Source organism: Thermobia domestica, chromosome 11 (assembly GCF_964235325.1).
Source record: "Thermobia domestica chromosome 11, izTheDome1.hap1.1, whole genome shotgun sequence".
Classification (NCBI taxonomy): domain Eukaryota; kingdom Metazoa; phylum Arthropoda; class Insecta; order Zygentoma; family Lepismatidae; genus Thermobia; species Thermobia domestica.
Window position 1 is genome coordinate 235882971 of NC_137464.1, and position 16402 is coordinate 235899372.

The window sequence follows — 16402 nt, forward strand, 5'->3', positions numbered from 1 at the left end:
CTACGAAATTCGTCTGCAACACGTGCGTAAAAATATCCACTGGCAAAATAATGTTCAACAATGAAAACTCTTTGTTCTTGGGAAAACAACATATTCACTAACGAATACACAAAGCACCAATGTGCTACTGCTTAATACTAAATCATTAACAGGAGTTATCTGCTCAATACGCATTTCAATGGCGCCTGGGTGTGTTATTGGTAATACCCATGGTGCCATCTTGCGTTAGCCGATGGAACTTTTCAACTATAACACTATTTATAGAAGGCAATGCTTACTTGAAATAAAACTTCATAGATTTTTCTATATAGATGTATCTATATTTTCACATTCAAATTGTATCTAAAAAGAGTATTCACAGAGGAAAATATAACAATGATATATACATCACCCAACGTTTATGTACACACTGTTGTATCACAGACAGTGAGGGGTCTCTAGCAAAGATGGTATGTGGACCCACAACTTAATACGCCTCTGCGCATTATACCTTATTGTTCCACTTCGGCCTCTGAAACAAAAATTCTACACAACTTTCTGTAATACTACTTACATGTGTACAAAAATAAACGCAAATTATAAGGTACCTGGGTACACTTTACAACGCAATATATAGCAATACATTTTTTTTTAGACAGGATAACAAAACCGGAAGAAATTAGATCTCATATCATACCACAGATGTAGGGTAATTTATATGGAGTGTTACATACAAAATACTCCTGGCTTTAAAGATGAAATCAACACTCGATAGTCCCAACGGGTATTATTTTTTAACTCGAGGTACTTTCTAAATTCTAATGAAAGAAAAAAATGCATTCGACTGACTAGCGGGTGTCATCTTCATATGTTCAAGGTCAAAAGAGAAATAACAGATAGGAATGAGGAATAGGCCAAGAATATGTCGATAATATAAGGATATACCGTAAAATTACTGAAATGAATTCTATTTTGTACAGCCACAATTTACTGATAAAGATTAAGAAAAAACTGTATTCAGTGTCTACAGAAAATGTGGGTGTAACGAAATAACAAAGTAGTGCAGCCAGATAATGTGAATAGTAAGTGAATGTCAAATTAGTGTAGTCAGATAATGTGAATGAGATTGTTCTGAACAATATGGCTAATAATATATGATATATTTTAACGTTCAATAGGATTATTCAAACAAAATGAGCAGATTTCGAAGCTATATTTCATAGTTCTCAAGCATCTTCATGGAATGAGTCACTGATTATTTGAGAGAGTAGATTTCCAAGTTTTAAATAACTGCAAGTGAGGCGTCGAGATCGCGAAAGCAAATTCGGTTGTTACAGTGCAGCGTGTTTCTCGAATACAATTCAACAACATTCCACCATCAAAAACATTCGATGGTAGTTTACACAGTTTAAAGATAGCGGATGCGTAACTCAGTATATCAATTATATTCGTCAACGCGTTTGGGAGGAATTCTCATATTGCTTTGACACTGCCCACGTGGCAAGTGGTTATCACAATGAATACTTGCAGGGTACGAAATAAAACTTGATGATCAGTAGAAAATTCGTGACTTGATTGGAAGTTTGAAGTACTATTCCTTAAAAAATATAGCTTCACCAATTATTTTCATTTCTAAGCTATGGTGATTGGAACGTCGGTGACAAATATAGAAGTAGTAGGGGAGAAAATAGAACAGGTGATTAGTTTTCGATACCTGAATAGTATTATTAGTAGTAATATGAAATGTGAACATGAAATAAAAGCAAGGATAGGAATGGCGAAAGAAGCCTTTAGGAGATAAAAAATACTATTTTGTGGGACCCTGAATAGAGTTCAGAAAAAGACTCATAAAATGCTTCGTGTGGAGTACTGTACTCTATCGGCCAGAAACATGGACATTACACAAAAATCATGAAAAACGACTGGAGAAAAAAGGGTGTGGAAAAGAATGGAGAGAATCATCTGGGTAGAGAGGAATGAGAGGTTGTTAGAAATCGTGTGGGGAAAGGAACTATTTTAAATATTATTAAGAGGAGGAAGAGAAACTGATTAGAACATTAGCTAAGAAGGAACTGTGTTATGAGGAACGTGCTAGAGGGTATGGTGGCAGTTAAGATAGGGAGAGGCGAAGGCGACAATTAATGGACGATATCAAAACAGAAAAATCATACGTAAAAACAAAGAGATTGACGGAAGACCGTGGAGCATGGAAGCTTCTCGGTTGCAGCAAGTGATCTGCCAATAATGGCAGAATACCTATGATGATGATGATGATGTTTTAATAAACATGTCTATCGGCTCAAAATCTAATACTTCAATTAGGAGGAAACCGTTTCAGAACCGAGCTCCATCTAAATTAACCTACATCTATGCAGTACAGACTTTCTTAATGTACTCTCGCCTACTATACTGGGAAGCATTATTTAAAAAATAATCAGAAAACAATTGAAGGTTAATTGCTTTACAACTAGATACTCTCTAACCATACTTTATTCTCAAGTTCCGCGTGCAGAAATTAAACAAAAGAAAAAAAGAAGACATTGGACTAAAATACTGTGTGCACTTCTCACAAATAGAACTACAGGGTTCGACTTCAGCATCTATACAATATTATACAAACTATGACTACTAACTATGGTACATAACAATGGACATAAAAACTGAGCAATTATTATTATACAGACGAGGACCCATTTAAATGAGGCAATTATTGAGACCATAACAATATGTACTATCTAACAAGGTTGGTTTCTTTCTATTTTGTTCGACTGAAAACATTAGGAGAGTAACAATGCCAAAAGTTAAAAGAAAATAACCCCTTAAAACTAAATGTAATATTACACAAAATTATCTTCTGAAGTTATGGAAGTTCACACTTTATTATATAATTGGTAACGAATAATTTTAGTTAATGTGCATGCTAATATAACTTTCAAAATATGTTATTACATGCTTGGTCGTCACGAAAGAACAGAAAAGATTTATAAAGATGTACCATTTTTATTCGCACTAATTCACTCATTAAATCTGTTTATTACGAAACTACAATCGAGGTTATCGTGAAATATTTCCAGCACGTATTGTTTTTAGAAATGGCAGTTCTGTTGTACGGAACAAAAACATTACAAAATAACGAAGAGAAAATTAGAAGCCTTGCAGGTATGGGGAATAAAGAAAGTTAGATGGACGAAAAGCATATGAAAAAGTATCAGCAAAATTTGAAGATACGTTCAATTTTAGAGATACTACAAGAGGAAAACTGGTTAACGTATTGTTATATTAAAGAAAGAGTTCTATTCCAACTGCCGTCATAAAATTAAGATTGTGTGCTTGAAGGGAAGACAAAAAGTAGAATAACATTAATCCAATTGACTGGCAATATTAAAGGAGAAATTTTTAAGTCAAACTCAAACTGTCAATGGAAAACGGTAGAGAAAGGTTCTTAATTTATGTATAGGTACTCTGGCAATTGTAGTAAAGTAGTAATAGTAGTAGTAGTATAACAAAACTAGTAAGAGTAGTATTAATACAAATACACTGCTAAAAAATACAAAGGAAAGCGTGTTTTATGCGACTGAATACAACAGCTCTAATTGAAATTTAATTAGAATCCTTTCTAGAAAGAGAATGTAATTCAAGTGTTCTTATACACACAAGGTGTAAGAGCACTTATGTATAAAGTGCTCTTATACGTAATATACAACAACTTATAACGTAGTTTATTCAAGTCAATATTAACGTTAAATAAGATAGGAAGATTCTATTCATTCACAATCAGACAACTACCGAAGATAAACCTCAGTTTAAACATGTAAAAACTATGCTGCATACTATGCACGTAATACGTAAAAAAAAAAAAAAAAAAAAAATCTCAAAACCAATTCATTTGAAAGCAGCCAGAAGTAACATTTCAGTAATATATTTGCTTTACAATAGTTTTTCATCCTTATTTTTAAAAGTTTTAAAAGTGATCTTACAAACGATCCTTTATTTCGTATAAACGTAGAAGAAGAGCTTAATTGAACACACCGAGTTACAATATAAATACTGTGAGAGCACATCAATTAAAACTGTGATAATATACGTACATCTCAATCTACTGGTCGAAAAATACATGTATCGCCAACATTAACATTAGATTGGGACCAAGTACTATATACTGTCGACTGTTTCACGTGGGAAGAAAATAACATATGTTTTTTACTCATCACAAAATGGAGAATGCAAAAGAGAATTAACCTTAATTTCTACTTATCAAATCTTAACACATTAGCTGCTAGAGACCAGGTGTCGAAGAAGGTTATGACGATAACAGACATTGGATTTTTTTTTTTAATCCTGCAGGAGATACAGAGGTAGGCTTGAACATTCGTTAATGTAAAACACGAATTATAAAATTTGTAGATGGATATTGCTCTCATATGCTCTAAACAGCCAAATACTAACAAAATATATAGCGAAAAATATACGCATTTCTATTCGCAAAGCTACGAACTATATCACCTCATCCAATTATAACATACCTCGATTGAAGAGTAATTAGCCAGAAACGCTCCTAGAACACAAATCATTATTCATCTTGTAAACACTAAAACTTCTAAATTTAAAAACGTAACTTATCACTAAGAAATAAACACATTAAAGTTGTATTTAAGTCTTAATGCGAAAGAGAAAAGTTATAAATTCGATATACAAGCTTATCAGTCAGGAATTAAAGACCACAGAGAAATAAAACGTTTCAAAATTTATCAGACAGCTTATTTGTTTCGGCTTATGACGTGAGCCTTTCTTGAAATTCTAATGGGCAAATAATAAGGGCACAACTGACACACATATCAATATGTAATTGCAAACTATACTTACTTTAATATAGGTCAACTTGAAAAGAAGAATCATTACATTATTCTTAGCAATGCAGTATCTTTGTGGTCTAAGTATTTCCCTATGTGAAACAGTCAACTGTACATTACATACACACACACATAGATATATATATAAATTACATATTATATAGGACGGCTACTTTAAACATTAAAAATGCTAGGCACTAAACTAGCACACTTATTGTAAAGGTATAGAGAAAGAAAGAAAGAAAGCAATCACGAAAGATATATCATAAAGGCAACTAAATTAATCACAAGAATGATTTTGCATCGCCATTGTAGTAAACAGAAGAAACCCGACTATTCGAAATTTAATATCCACTAGCTTCGAGGAAACAGATCATAACAAGGGAAAATATATACATGTGAAGCTTAAACCAGAATGGAAATAATTATTTCCCATGGCGGAAAAATAAATCTTTTCAAGCAAAAATTGCAGAAGAAGCATCTGGACAATTTCCCCTGGACAAAATTGCACAATTAATCACTAATCTCTCTTATTCCTTATTATAAATATCAATCGTGTTACTTCTATTATGTTTGGATATTATATTACATGATTTAATAGTACAATGAATGTGTAATACCTGAGTATTAGTTTTACAGAATGTGTAAAGTCGGAAGCTTTGCAAATATTCTATTTAAAAAGAGATCACAATTTTTTCGGTGACTGTAACTGACCTTTTCATTTGTTCCAAATACAAAAACAGTTTTGAATTTTTAAATATTAGAATAATACCCAGTTTATAAAATTGTAGAAACTCTACTTGCTTCTTATATTATCAGCTTTTCAACTGCCATTTTTTTTTCTAAGAACATGATTTTTTTTTTTTCAAAGGAAGTTTTATCCATGAGGATTTTGCCCTAGACCCAATCGCTGCACCCAAGTTCTTCAATTTTCAAAAAAACATATTTTTGAAGTCACTTTGCTTTGATGCATCTTACTAATAGCAATTATTTGTTCGAACTTAGCTGAAACAATGATTCTAAAGCAAACTCAGTACAAGCAACTTCCGATTAAACTCAGTAATAAATTATATATTTTAAAATCTGCACTTTTCTGCTAAAATATACACACATTTTATATATGGTCCACATTAACACAGAGAATATAGATAATTAATAATTAACATTTATTTTAAATATTTAGCAGGACTTGATTTGTATCTCCCTTCCTGACAAATCATATGTTGCTTTCCACTATGGTTTCATTTATAAAAGAAGATTAGGAGAATATTTTGTCTATGATTACTTCAAGGTTTCGTTTGTTATACGGTAAGCTTAAAACCTTGATTCTAACTTTTAATGTTATCAACTGTTTTGTTTAATTTACGAGTAAGATGCTGCTAAAAGAGAATATTAGAAGATTATTAATGGACATTAATGCATTTTACTCTATACACAATTTCTACATATTAGTGCAAAGTAAGAATTCAAGTATTCGTTACTTAAGTCTTGCAAAAAAAAAAGTCCACTTAAAAGCAATGCCGGAACTCTGCATATGTATTATTCCATGATTATGAAACAAATAAACATTTCCTGATGTACAAACACTAATACTTCTCTGCTTGCTGACATAAAAGCTTGATTACTTCCATCCAAAATTATTCATAATGGAAAGTATATACGGTAAGTATGCAGTTTTCGCTGGAAACTGTACTCAGTCAAATTTAATTTTACTCTCAATAAAGATTTGAAAAAATGAGAAAAGACTGGAAGCTTTCCAAATGTGCGTGTAGAAAAAAAAAATGGAGCGAATTAGCTGGGTCGAGCAGAAAATGAATAACAGGTTGTTAGAAATAGTAGGGGAGAAAAGAATAATTTTAGATATTATTAAGAGGACAAAGAGAAACAGACATTGACTAAGAAGGAACTGAATATACGGGACGTTTTAGAGTGTATGGTGGCAGGGAAGAGACGGAAGGAGCAAAGAAGACTACAATTAATGGACGATATCAAAACAGAGAAATCGTACGTGAAGACGAAGAGGTTAGCTGAAGACCGTGGAGCATGGAAGCTTCTCAGTTGCAGCAAGTGACCTGCCAATAATGGCAGAATACCTATGATGATGATGATGCTAACTTTTTTTTTCTTTTTTTTTTCTTACAATTAAAAGAACAGTATTTAAAAGACTCACCAACAACAATGAAGATTATAATATTAATTCTACGTAATATACTCCCCCTCCCTTCTTAAAATGGTGCAAAATCTTTACTTAAAATATTCTTTTAAAAATTACAAAAGACTTCCGGAATCGCCTCGAATGCATAGGACAGAATTTTCACCGCGGATTTCAACATGAAAGTCATCCTTTACATTACATATCAAGTCCTGCTATTGCAAAAGTCTGCCACGTGTATGCACATACAAAGGTAAACAGTAGCTATCATATATGAACAAACAAACAAAAGATACACAGCATACTAATTTTTCGAGGACTACAATTTTTCTCGAATTTAAAAATGAGCAAAGACAAATCCCAGAGTTAGAATAACCATATTTTCGTTAACCATATCTTAGTTAACCATATTTTTAATATTAATAACAAACGCTAATAAACATGATACGCTGACAACTTCTACTCTGAGGAAGACATTTTGACACAATATGCTATGGATGCTATTCTCGTATAAATTTAATGAGCTTACACTTATAGAAAGTTACATCAATATAGTTTCGACCAGTTTTCCAATATTTACTTAGTCTACCAAAGATAGCAAGTATAAATTTAGAAAAAAGACGTACATACTAAAATACAATTTATATCGTTCACAAACTAAGTTTCTAATACATTTTTTTTTCTAAATAAGAAAATACATTGAAATTATTTTTCTTTTACGAAAAAAGTACCGCTAACACATTCTAAAATTATATATTTTATTACTATTACGTTACATATTTTCCTTTATTCTTTCAATTTAGTTAGTTTTTTGCCTTTACTGTAATCTTATATAAGTTATCTAAAGTAAACCACAATTACATATTCTTTAATCCCAATGATGAACAGAATGTGTTCTTTATTAATGTATTACGCAACTATTATTAACATCCATCAAAATTTATAATTTTCGCAATACATTGTTATTAAAAACTTTTGATAATTCGTTACTACCTATAAAAGTTATAAAATATGACAGCGTTATACTTCTGGGCATAATTTGTTCGATCACTTAAGCAAAATAACAAACATTTTGACATAAATAAAACAAAACAGAGAACAATAATAACAGATGCACTATTGAAAACAAACAGTAATTCTATGTTGTCACCAAGTATACTTTTCTATATTCTTACATAAATAATACATAATTACGAATCTAAAACAATAAATGTAAAGCAATTATTGTTGAATATTCTTTTTTATTTCATTCTAGTGAAAAAAAAAAGCATGACTTTCAAAGAAATTTGATAAAGAATTTGAAGTTATTTTGATCGTAGTTGTCCAACTTATAAAAGCACTATTTTATCCGACACCATATAGTTATTTAGATATTTTAGACGAAGAAGTAAAAGTTTCAATAATTTAAGTACCATGTTAATCGCAATTGCAAAGAAAGGCAAAACATCTCACAGTAATTCATTCTGTCGATAAACTAAAAATAGCAGGTATTTGCTATTTTTTTCTCTCTTAATAAATCAACATAAAATTAAGTTTTAGCTAATCAAAAAAAAAAAAAATATATTGTTTTTAGCAAAACTTAAATTTTTGTGTTACACGTTAAAAGTCAAAATGAAATTTTACAAAATTTACAGAAAATTCAATTACAAGGTTCATTGCAAAACTAAAATAAGCGAAATAAGTGTACGAATGTAAAAAAAACTAAGCGAAGCAAGTGTAAGACTGGAAAAAAAATTATTAACCAGAAGTTTTTTTTAGAGGAATTACAAGCTCTGTCAGTATTCTCTTCCACAAAAAATGTTACATAAAAATTGCAGCCCATTAAATACCCGTCAAAAAGGGCTGATTTAACAACATAAAATTGCAACAAGTCTTTGTTACTCTTACGAGATTTCAATCATGAAGACCACGTTCTTACAATTGTTACCAAACGTAAGAAGTCATTTCAGTAACAACACCTCCAACTCTTTTCTTTTACCACTGTTCCGTGCAGTGGGCAGATTCTCAAACTCTTCTTAAAATTTCCCACATTATTAATTCAGGTTTTGTACTTGAACATTTCATACATTGCAGTAAAGTTTTCAGAAACATACTTGACAGGGATTCATTCTTATTCATTTGGCACAGAAGACTGGAAACTATGAGCAAAACAGGTGAATGTAGCATTGTTTCCGAAACACATTATTAAAGTTAGGGTGACCAAACGTCCCGTCTATAACGAGTTTGACTCTTTTTTCCAGAAAGTTGTTAAATCTCCCAACAAAAATGAAAATGTGATGCAAGATGTCCCGTTTCATAAAGATGCGTCCAGCTTTTCGCTCGCAGTTACTTAGTATACTAGTATACAAGAAATTCAGTCATTAAAAAAATACAAGGTGTTACAAAAATTTGCCACATATTTTGAGAATAGATTCCTCACATGAAAATAGGAAAAAGAAGAGTTCATATGGACCTGTGGTCGGAAGTGCATAGTTTCGGAGTTATAGAATGCCGAAAACGTTTTTTAAAAAATGAACTTTAAAGGTTCCGCTACTATAGAACCGATCATAGTCGAGTCAAGATATCAATAAGGAAATAGTATAAGAACTATCCAAATATCCATCTTTCAGAACCTCCGGTACTTGCACAATCATTTTTAAAGAGGCTGTTCGGAATACTTGATCACTCTCCACCTACCTCTCTAAAAAACTGGTATGCAAGTACTGGAGCATTCTTAAATATGGATATTTGGATAGTCCACACACCAGTTCCTCAGTGATATCTTGATCCGACTACGATACATACCATACTAGTGGAGCTATGAACTTGTTTCACATTTTCGGCACCTTATAACTCCGAAACTATTCATTTTTAAGCACAGGTCCATATGAACTTTTTTGCTTATTTTCATGTGAGAAATCTGTTCCCAAAAAATTGTGACACATTTTTATAACACCCTGTATAAAATTCAAAAGACAATCGATTTAGGTTCTTCTTAAATTTTAAACAATAATATAAAAATTAAAATCAGAATAAGCTTAAATACATAAAAACTGTTTCTTTTGAAAAGCTTGAGACTTCATTCTCACTGACATAATAACGATGGTGGACTCAAATTATTCCAGTTTCACGAGTGTCTTGTTCTTTTTTGATTTCCTAAATTTGACCACCCAATTATGAGTGGAACAATTCTATATACTGATACTAATAATCATGGTCTTATGTATGGGTTTCTCAAACCGCAAATACTGTAGCTATACCGTAAAAGCTACTAAACATAATACATTATCATATTTCTTCAAGATAAATACAAACAAAAATATCTGACATACAAAATGGAAGAAATTTGTTCTCACTACCCAGACTTGTGTAGAAACTATACAATACCAAAGATTATTCAGAACACAATTTTAATACTTTTGGAAAATATGTATGAAATATTTTTAAATATTTTTAGTAAGTGTAGTATACATTATAATGATAGATTTGGCATCATATTAATATGAATACCACTGGAAATTTTCAGTTATGTGTAAAAGACTCGTTATCGGTCGAACTTTTAATTCTTTGTACAACATAATGATACATACATTTTTAATTAGTAAATAACACACTATAGTTATATGTTAAAGCTGTTTCAGTTGGTGTGAAAACAAAGAAAATTTAAATTTGTTTTTTTAAAGCTTTCACATTGTTAACAGAGACATTTGATATTAAGCTTCACCAGGTTTCTACAAAATGGATCTTATTTGGCCGAAGAAGATACTGGTTGTTTATTTTCCTGGTAGAGATAGAATAATCTATTGTTTTAAAAAAATAATTTTAAAAAAGTCCACTATACCCCATGATGGTTATTATCTACATTTGAAAAAAACAAGAACTACCTAGAACATTGAAGAAATTCTATGAAAATATGTTCTCTCACTCGTTAGGTGTATAGTTAACTTTATAACAGTTACAGACTGAATTTTTGAAAGCCCTTATTTATCCCCTAAGAGACATTTTCATCACAAGTCGGTCTCGTATTTCTTTAGTTGATATACAATATTTTTGAAGACAACAAATATTATAAAAGATTTCACAAGTAACAGAATAAATGCATGTTTTTTTTACAATAAAACAGATAATCAGTCATCTATAAAAATCAGCTCTTACCTTAATGGGATTCATTCTATAAAAATTGCATTATCAACATTTCTCACAATTATATCAAATTTGCAAGATCTATTAATTTTAATAACTACAATTCTTCTTCATCTCAAACCACATGTTAATATTACATTGAACAATTTTGACTGATGGGATAGCGAAGAATAAAAAAATTGGCTATTCGCTGAACAGTAACTGGCGAAGAACCGAAACCTGGCCTTCTATTGAATGGTGGCTGCACCCTAAACTGGTGAAAAACCAAAATCAGGCTTTTAGCTGAACAGTCACTGGCGAAGAACAGAAACTCGCCCTTTTCACTGAACGGTAACTGGCGAAGAACCGAAAGCCGCCCTCCTGCTGAACGGTGGCTGCTCTCTGGACCGGCAAAGAACCAAAAACAGGCTTTTCGCTGAACAGTAACTGGTGAAGAAACGAAACGCAGATTCCCGCTGAACGGTGCCTGCTCTCTGGACTGGTGAAGAACCGAAACCTGGCCTCCTGCTGAACGCTGGCTGCTCTCTGGCAGGTGAAGAACCAAAAACAGGCTTTTCGCTGAACGTTAACTTGCAAAAAAATCTAAACTTGGTCTCCTGCTGAACGGTGGTTACTGTATGGATTGGCGAAGAACCAAAAACAAGCTTTTTGCTGGAAAGGTAACTGGCGACGAACCGAAAACAGCCTCCCGCTGAACGGTGGCTGCTCTCTAGACTGGCGAAGAACCAAAAGCCGGGCTCCTTCTAAACGGTGACTGCTCTATCATTACCTTATCACAGTTACTTTCCTATGTTTATTACTTTTTTTTTTTTCCTGTGAATAAATCAGTGTGTATCCTTATGCTACAACGATATTACGAAAAGACGGAACCTATTGTTGAAGTGGATTCCAAAACAACCATGAAATGAATGTGATGCAGTTGGCGGGTGCAGACCATCATCCAAGAAGATCAACTCTCACATTATAAGCTGTCCTCACCACACTATTTCGCCCCCAAGAGAGCTAATTAATATATTTTTTATTATTTAATTTGCAATATTTCACGAAGATGATATACGAAATCTCAAGAAATGTCGTAAATATTCTATTCAAGCAAGAAATCGTATGAAATTGGCTTTACACTGAGATACATTTTAAGTTTGTACTACATAAAGATGCTTGATATATTGTAAATTACAGACATTATAAATTAATACAAATAAAAAAACAAAACCAAAAACGTACACAAAGTTTAATTAAAAACGTAAAACCCAGAAGAAACCAAGAAAAAACACAAAAGCTTTACCAGTAGGCAAGAATCAATTTTTGTAGATGACTGCATAATGAAAACAAAAACGTAACAAATCTTATTTTCAATATGATTACTATTTCTTAACAATAACCTACAAAACAACAACCACTGATGGAAGATATTTAAACAAACAAAAAATATATTGATTACACAACTCTTTGGTCTACGTTTTATTTTATAAAACATTTTCAAGCACAAACGTTTTTTGGGAAGCAAACTAGTGTGATTAAACTGGAGAGGTAAAGGATACACTTCAATAGACATTTTTATTTAATTCCGGTTTCTTTTCTCAACTAAAGTTTCAAACACAACACGCTTTTTAAAGCTTAAAAAACACGATTTGAACTGAAGTTTGGAGGTCCTTCGTAGTTAAGCGGTTACCACCGGTTTGGCGTGGGAGACCCGGGTTCGATTTGCGGCGGGAGCACATCTGGTTCGAATTCCACGTTAATCAATAGGCCTACGTCGCATATAGCCTCGCTGCTGAAGGGGACGTTAAACTCAAAATCATTGAACTAGTCTATTGACACTAGTAGATGTTAAACTTCAAAATTCAACGTAACAAATATGTGCTTTTTGATACTACAAGATCATATCTAATCCTCAAATTGTTATATTATTTTCAGTATGTAAAAAAGTCGCAATACTGTACTAAAGACAGCTACAGCCTCACCTGAAGTTCTTTAAGAAGGGAAAATATGTAACTTGTCATTGTTATTTCGATTGATATCCGATATATTAAGTCACTGCGCAAAAAAGGAACTTACAGGCAAAATTTAAACAATATAAAATTTAAAACTGGAAGATATAAATGGTTGGCTGGAGTTTGACATTACTTTTCAATACTGAGGCTACATGAGACATGGACCTACTGTTTAAGGCTGAATCCGTAATGGTTCGAATTTCAAGGTTTTCTCATCTGGAATCGAACCAAGGACTCGTGTACGAAAGGCGAATGCGCTAGCCACTAGATCAATGGGAAGGGCTAATGGGAAATAGGCACAAATATTACTTTCCCTATTACTACATGCATTCAGGTTTGCCACGAAAAAATTTACAGAAAGTCGAAACAACAGAATTCTAAAAACCTGTTACGGCTCTCTTAAATCCCCTTTAAAAGGCCTGATCACTGTGACATTAAAATACAGCTAATTTTACAGTAAATATGTGATATCTTCAAATAGATAAAAGATAATTGAAATGTGGAACAAGAGCTCGCTAGACAGAATTATTTTGCATGAAGTGCCGTTATCACGAGTCACCCAGTAGCTTTCCGTTTACAGCCATTTATAAACGCGAAAATAAATGTCGATTTTCTAAATGGTTGGAAATCGAAAGCAGATAAGTGAGTCGTGATATCGGTATCACACGTAAAATAATATTGTCTAGCGAGCTCTTGTTCCACTTTTTGATTATCTTTTATCTATTTGAAGATATCAGATAATTCCTGTAAATTTGGCGGTATTTTAATGTTGCCGTGATGGGGCCTCTTAAGAAGCTACCGCATGGTTAAATAGTAACTTGAAACCAACTTTGAAATTATCCTTTAGCTCTCCAGCGTATCACATTCATTCTACTGTCAAAATGTTCCTTCATAATACAAAAATAAAGTGTTAAATTTTACTTTTTCTATGTTGAGCCTGCAACAATAGACAAAAGAAAGAAAAAATTTAAAAATTCTTTTCATAATTATACAAATCAATTGTTTATTTCTTTTTTTTTCTAAAAAGAATCGATCGACTTAATAGTAAAGAACTATGACAAATATTTGGCACAGTTAGACACACATTTATATATATCTTATTTATAACCATATCCATATATATATACTATAAAAGAGAGCGTACAGTGTCCATCTTCGATGGCCACTATCCGTAGAGATATACAGCTGCAACAATACAACAGGAATAAGAATTTTAACAGTTTGATATGTAGTCAAAGAAAAACTGTCACACAGATATTCCTCACTAGGCAAGAAAGAGATTAATTTCTGCACCTTTTTCTTGGCAATATTAATACTTAAATATGTGTCTATACAAGAGTACAAGTGTACTGGCTTCAATGCGCTGAAGCAGTTTTTCTATCAATATTTCACATGGAAGCACCACACTATTCACAGTTTCTCGTTTGAAAAGCTACATTACCAAAAAAAAAATCTTATTCTTTCGTAATAATCAATATTTTCAGCAATCAACGACGCACTACCATACGAATAGTATATGTTTCCAATTTCCTGTTTGTATGAAACCAAAAACCTCTTGCCGTCACGAATGAGTAAAAATGTGGTGTAAATTTTTCATGTTGAAAAATACTGACGGATTAGGGAAAGGAAGAGAGGATCTTTTCAAGACACTGTGAGCAACAATAGCATTTTCTTTTTTTCTTACTGTCAACACTACCGTTATTACATAATTACTAAGTCATCATAACGGGTGGGTATAAGTAATTGAATATAGCATAATAATGTACGCCTGCAGCTATTACAACGTGTAAATGCCAAATTGCATGAGCACAGGGGATGCAGCCATCAGATTTGAAAAAGATGACTCCAATTATGTAGATAAAACCTCCAATCTTGAGCTCCGTCAAGCCTAAGAAGTCATCCGTCTGTAAGAACAAAGAAAATAGATCATAAATGGACCTGTGTAATTACAAAATGCAGATAGAAATATGAAATTAGCAGAAAAGTTTCACATATTATTGACAGTAATTACAATTTTCCTGTATTTTTAGATACGATGAAGTGTATAAAGATAACTAAAGATTAAAAAGAAACACGTAACAGTGCCACTTGTACACCACGTGAAGGAGTTTGGTTTGTATGGCATGATATTTTCTCAATATTGAAGCCGGAAGTAGTAGCAGATTTCTAAAGCTTTCCGTTTTTAGTGGAGATGAATATATTCTTGGGACGCTTCATTCATTACAGAAAACAGGCTTCTCACTATCTACGAGAAGTAGTCAAAAAGTAAAAGGACTTGCGATCCCTCGCACTAGGGTTTGGTAACACTGCTAGTACCCAGAGATGAATTAGTGTCGTCTGCAACACTTCTATGCAACGTGTCACTCTTATTCCCGCGTTAATCATGGAGTGTAGCAGACCGATAAACATGGCAGCTCCATTGTTGATCTGCACCAAGGAGGAAATGAGGGCGATGATTCTCTTTTTGTTTGCAGAAGATTTTAAACCTGCGGGAAATATTCGTCGAATGCAAGCGCAATATGGTGACAGCTGTTTATCGCGAAGCATAAGGCACAAAGGTTGGACATCTCTGGTAAATATTTGGCCCGTTTTCGTCGTGAGGGAGATGGATTTTTACAGCAAATTGTTACTGTAGATGAAACTTGGAAACATCATCACGAACCGGAAAGTAAAGCTGCGAGTATGGTTTGGAAACATTCATCATCACCATCTCAAGTTAAGAAATTTAAACGTCAACCATCAGTTAGTCATTGATGCGGTGCAGTACTGGTTACAGGTGCAACCGAGAAACTTATTTTTTTCTGACGCAATCACAAAATTTGTGAAGCGTTGGAAAAGTACGTTAAAGTGCAGGAAGATTATGTAGAAAAATAATGTAAGTTTCAGTTTTCTATCATTAGAATAAATGTATATTTTCTCAAAAGTCCCTTTACTTTTTGTCTTCTCGTATCATAGTTTTCGCTCTACAGCGTTCAACGTTAAAACCGGAAATGGTTGATGTCTATCACTTCCGGTTTGATAGTTTGTTTTTGGTTGAATTGAAGTTGAGCATCCCGTTCACGAGCGGCGCTAGATGAGACGCGGACATAACTTAATGGACGATTCGAAACACATTAGATCATGCCGAAAATTGAGCCCGGGTCTCTCACACAGAACCACTTCCGGTTTGAATAAAGGCTTAAGAGAGAAGACGGAACCTATTCTTAGAACGCAAAATCAATTCCACGAAAACGTCTCTCTCGCTTACCGTTTGTGCTTTGTGTAGACCAATATTGAAACCGAAAATTGTAGATTTTCATCACTTC

General features: G+C 32.8%; 1 protein-coding gene across 1 annotated transcript in view; it reads right to left on the bottom strand.

The window, feature by feature from the left end:
• Positions 1-298: 298 nt before the first annotated feature.
• The window catches only part of LOC145664822 (monocyte to macrophage differentiation factor 2-like), a 54850-nt gene continuing 38746 nt past the window's right edge, over positions 299-16402 (bottom strand). Inside the window, exon 6 of the mRNA XM_081731815.1 lies at positions 299-15001. Within this exon, the coding sequence (XP_081587941.1) occupies positions 14810-15001 (192 nt within the window). The 3' untranslated portion in view covers positions 299-14809. The remainder of the gene's footprint in view (positions 15002-16402) is intronic.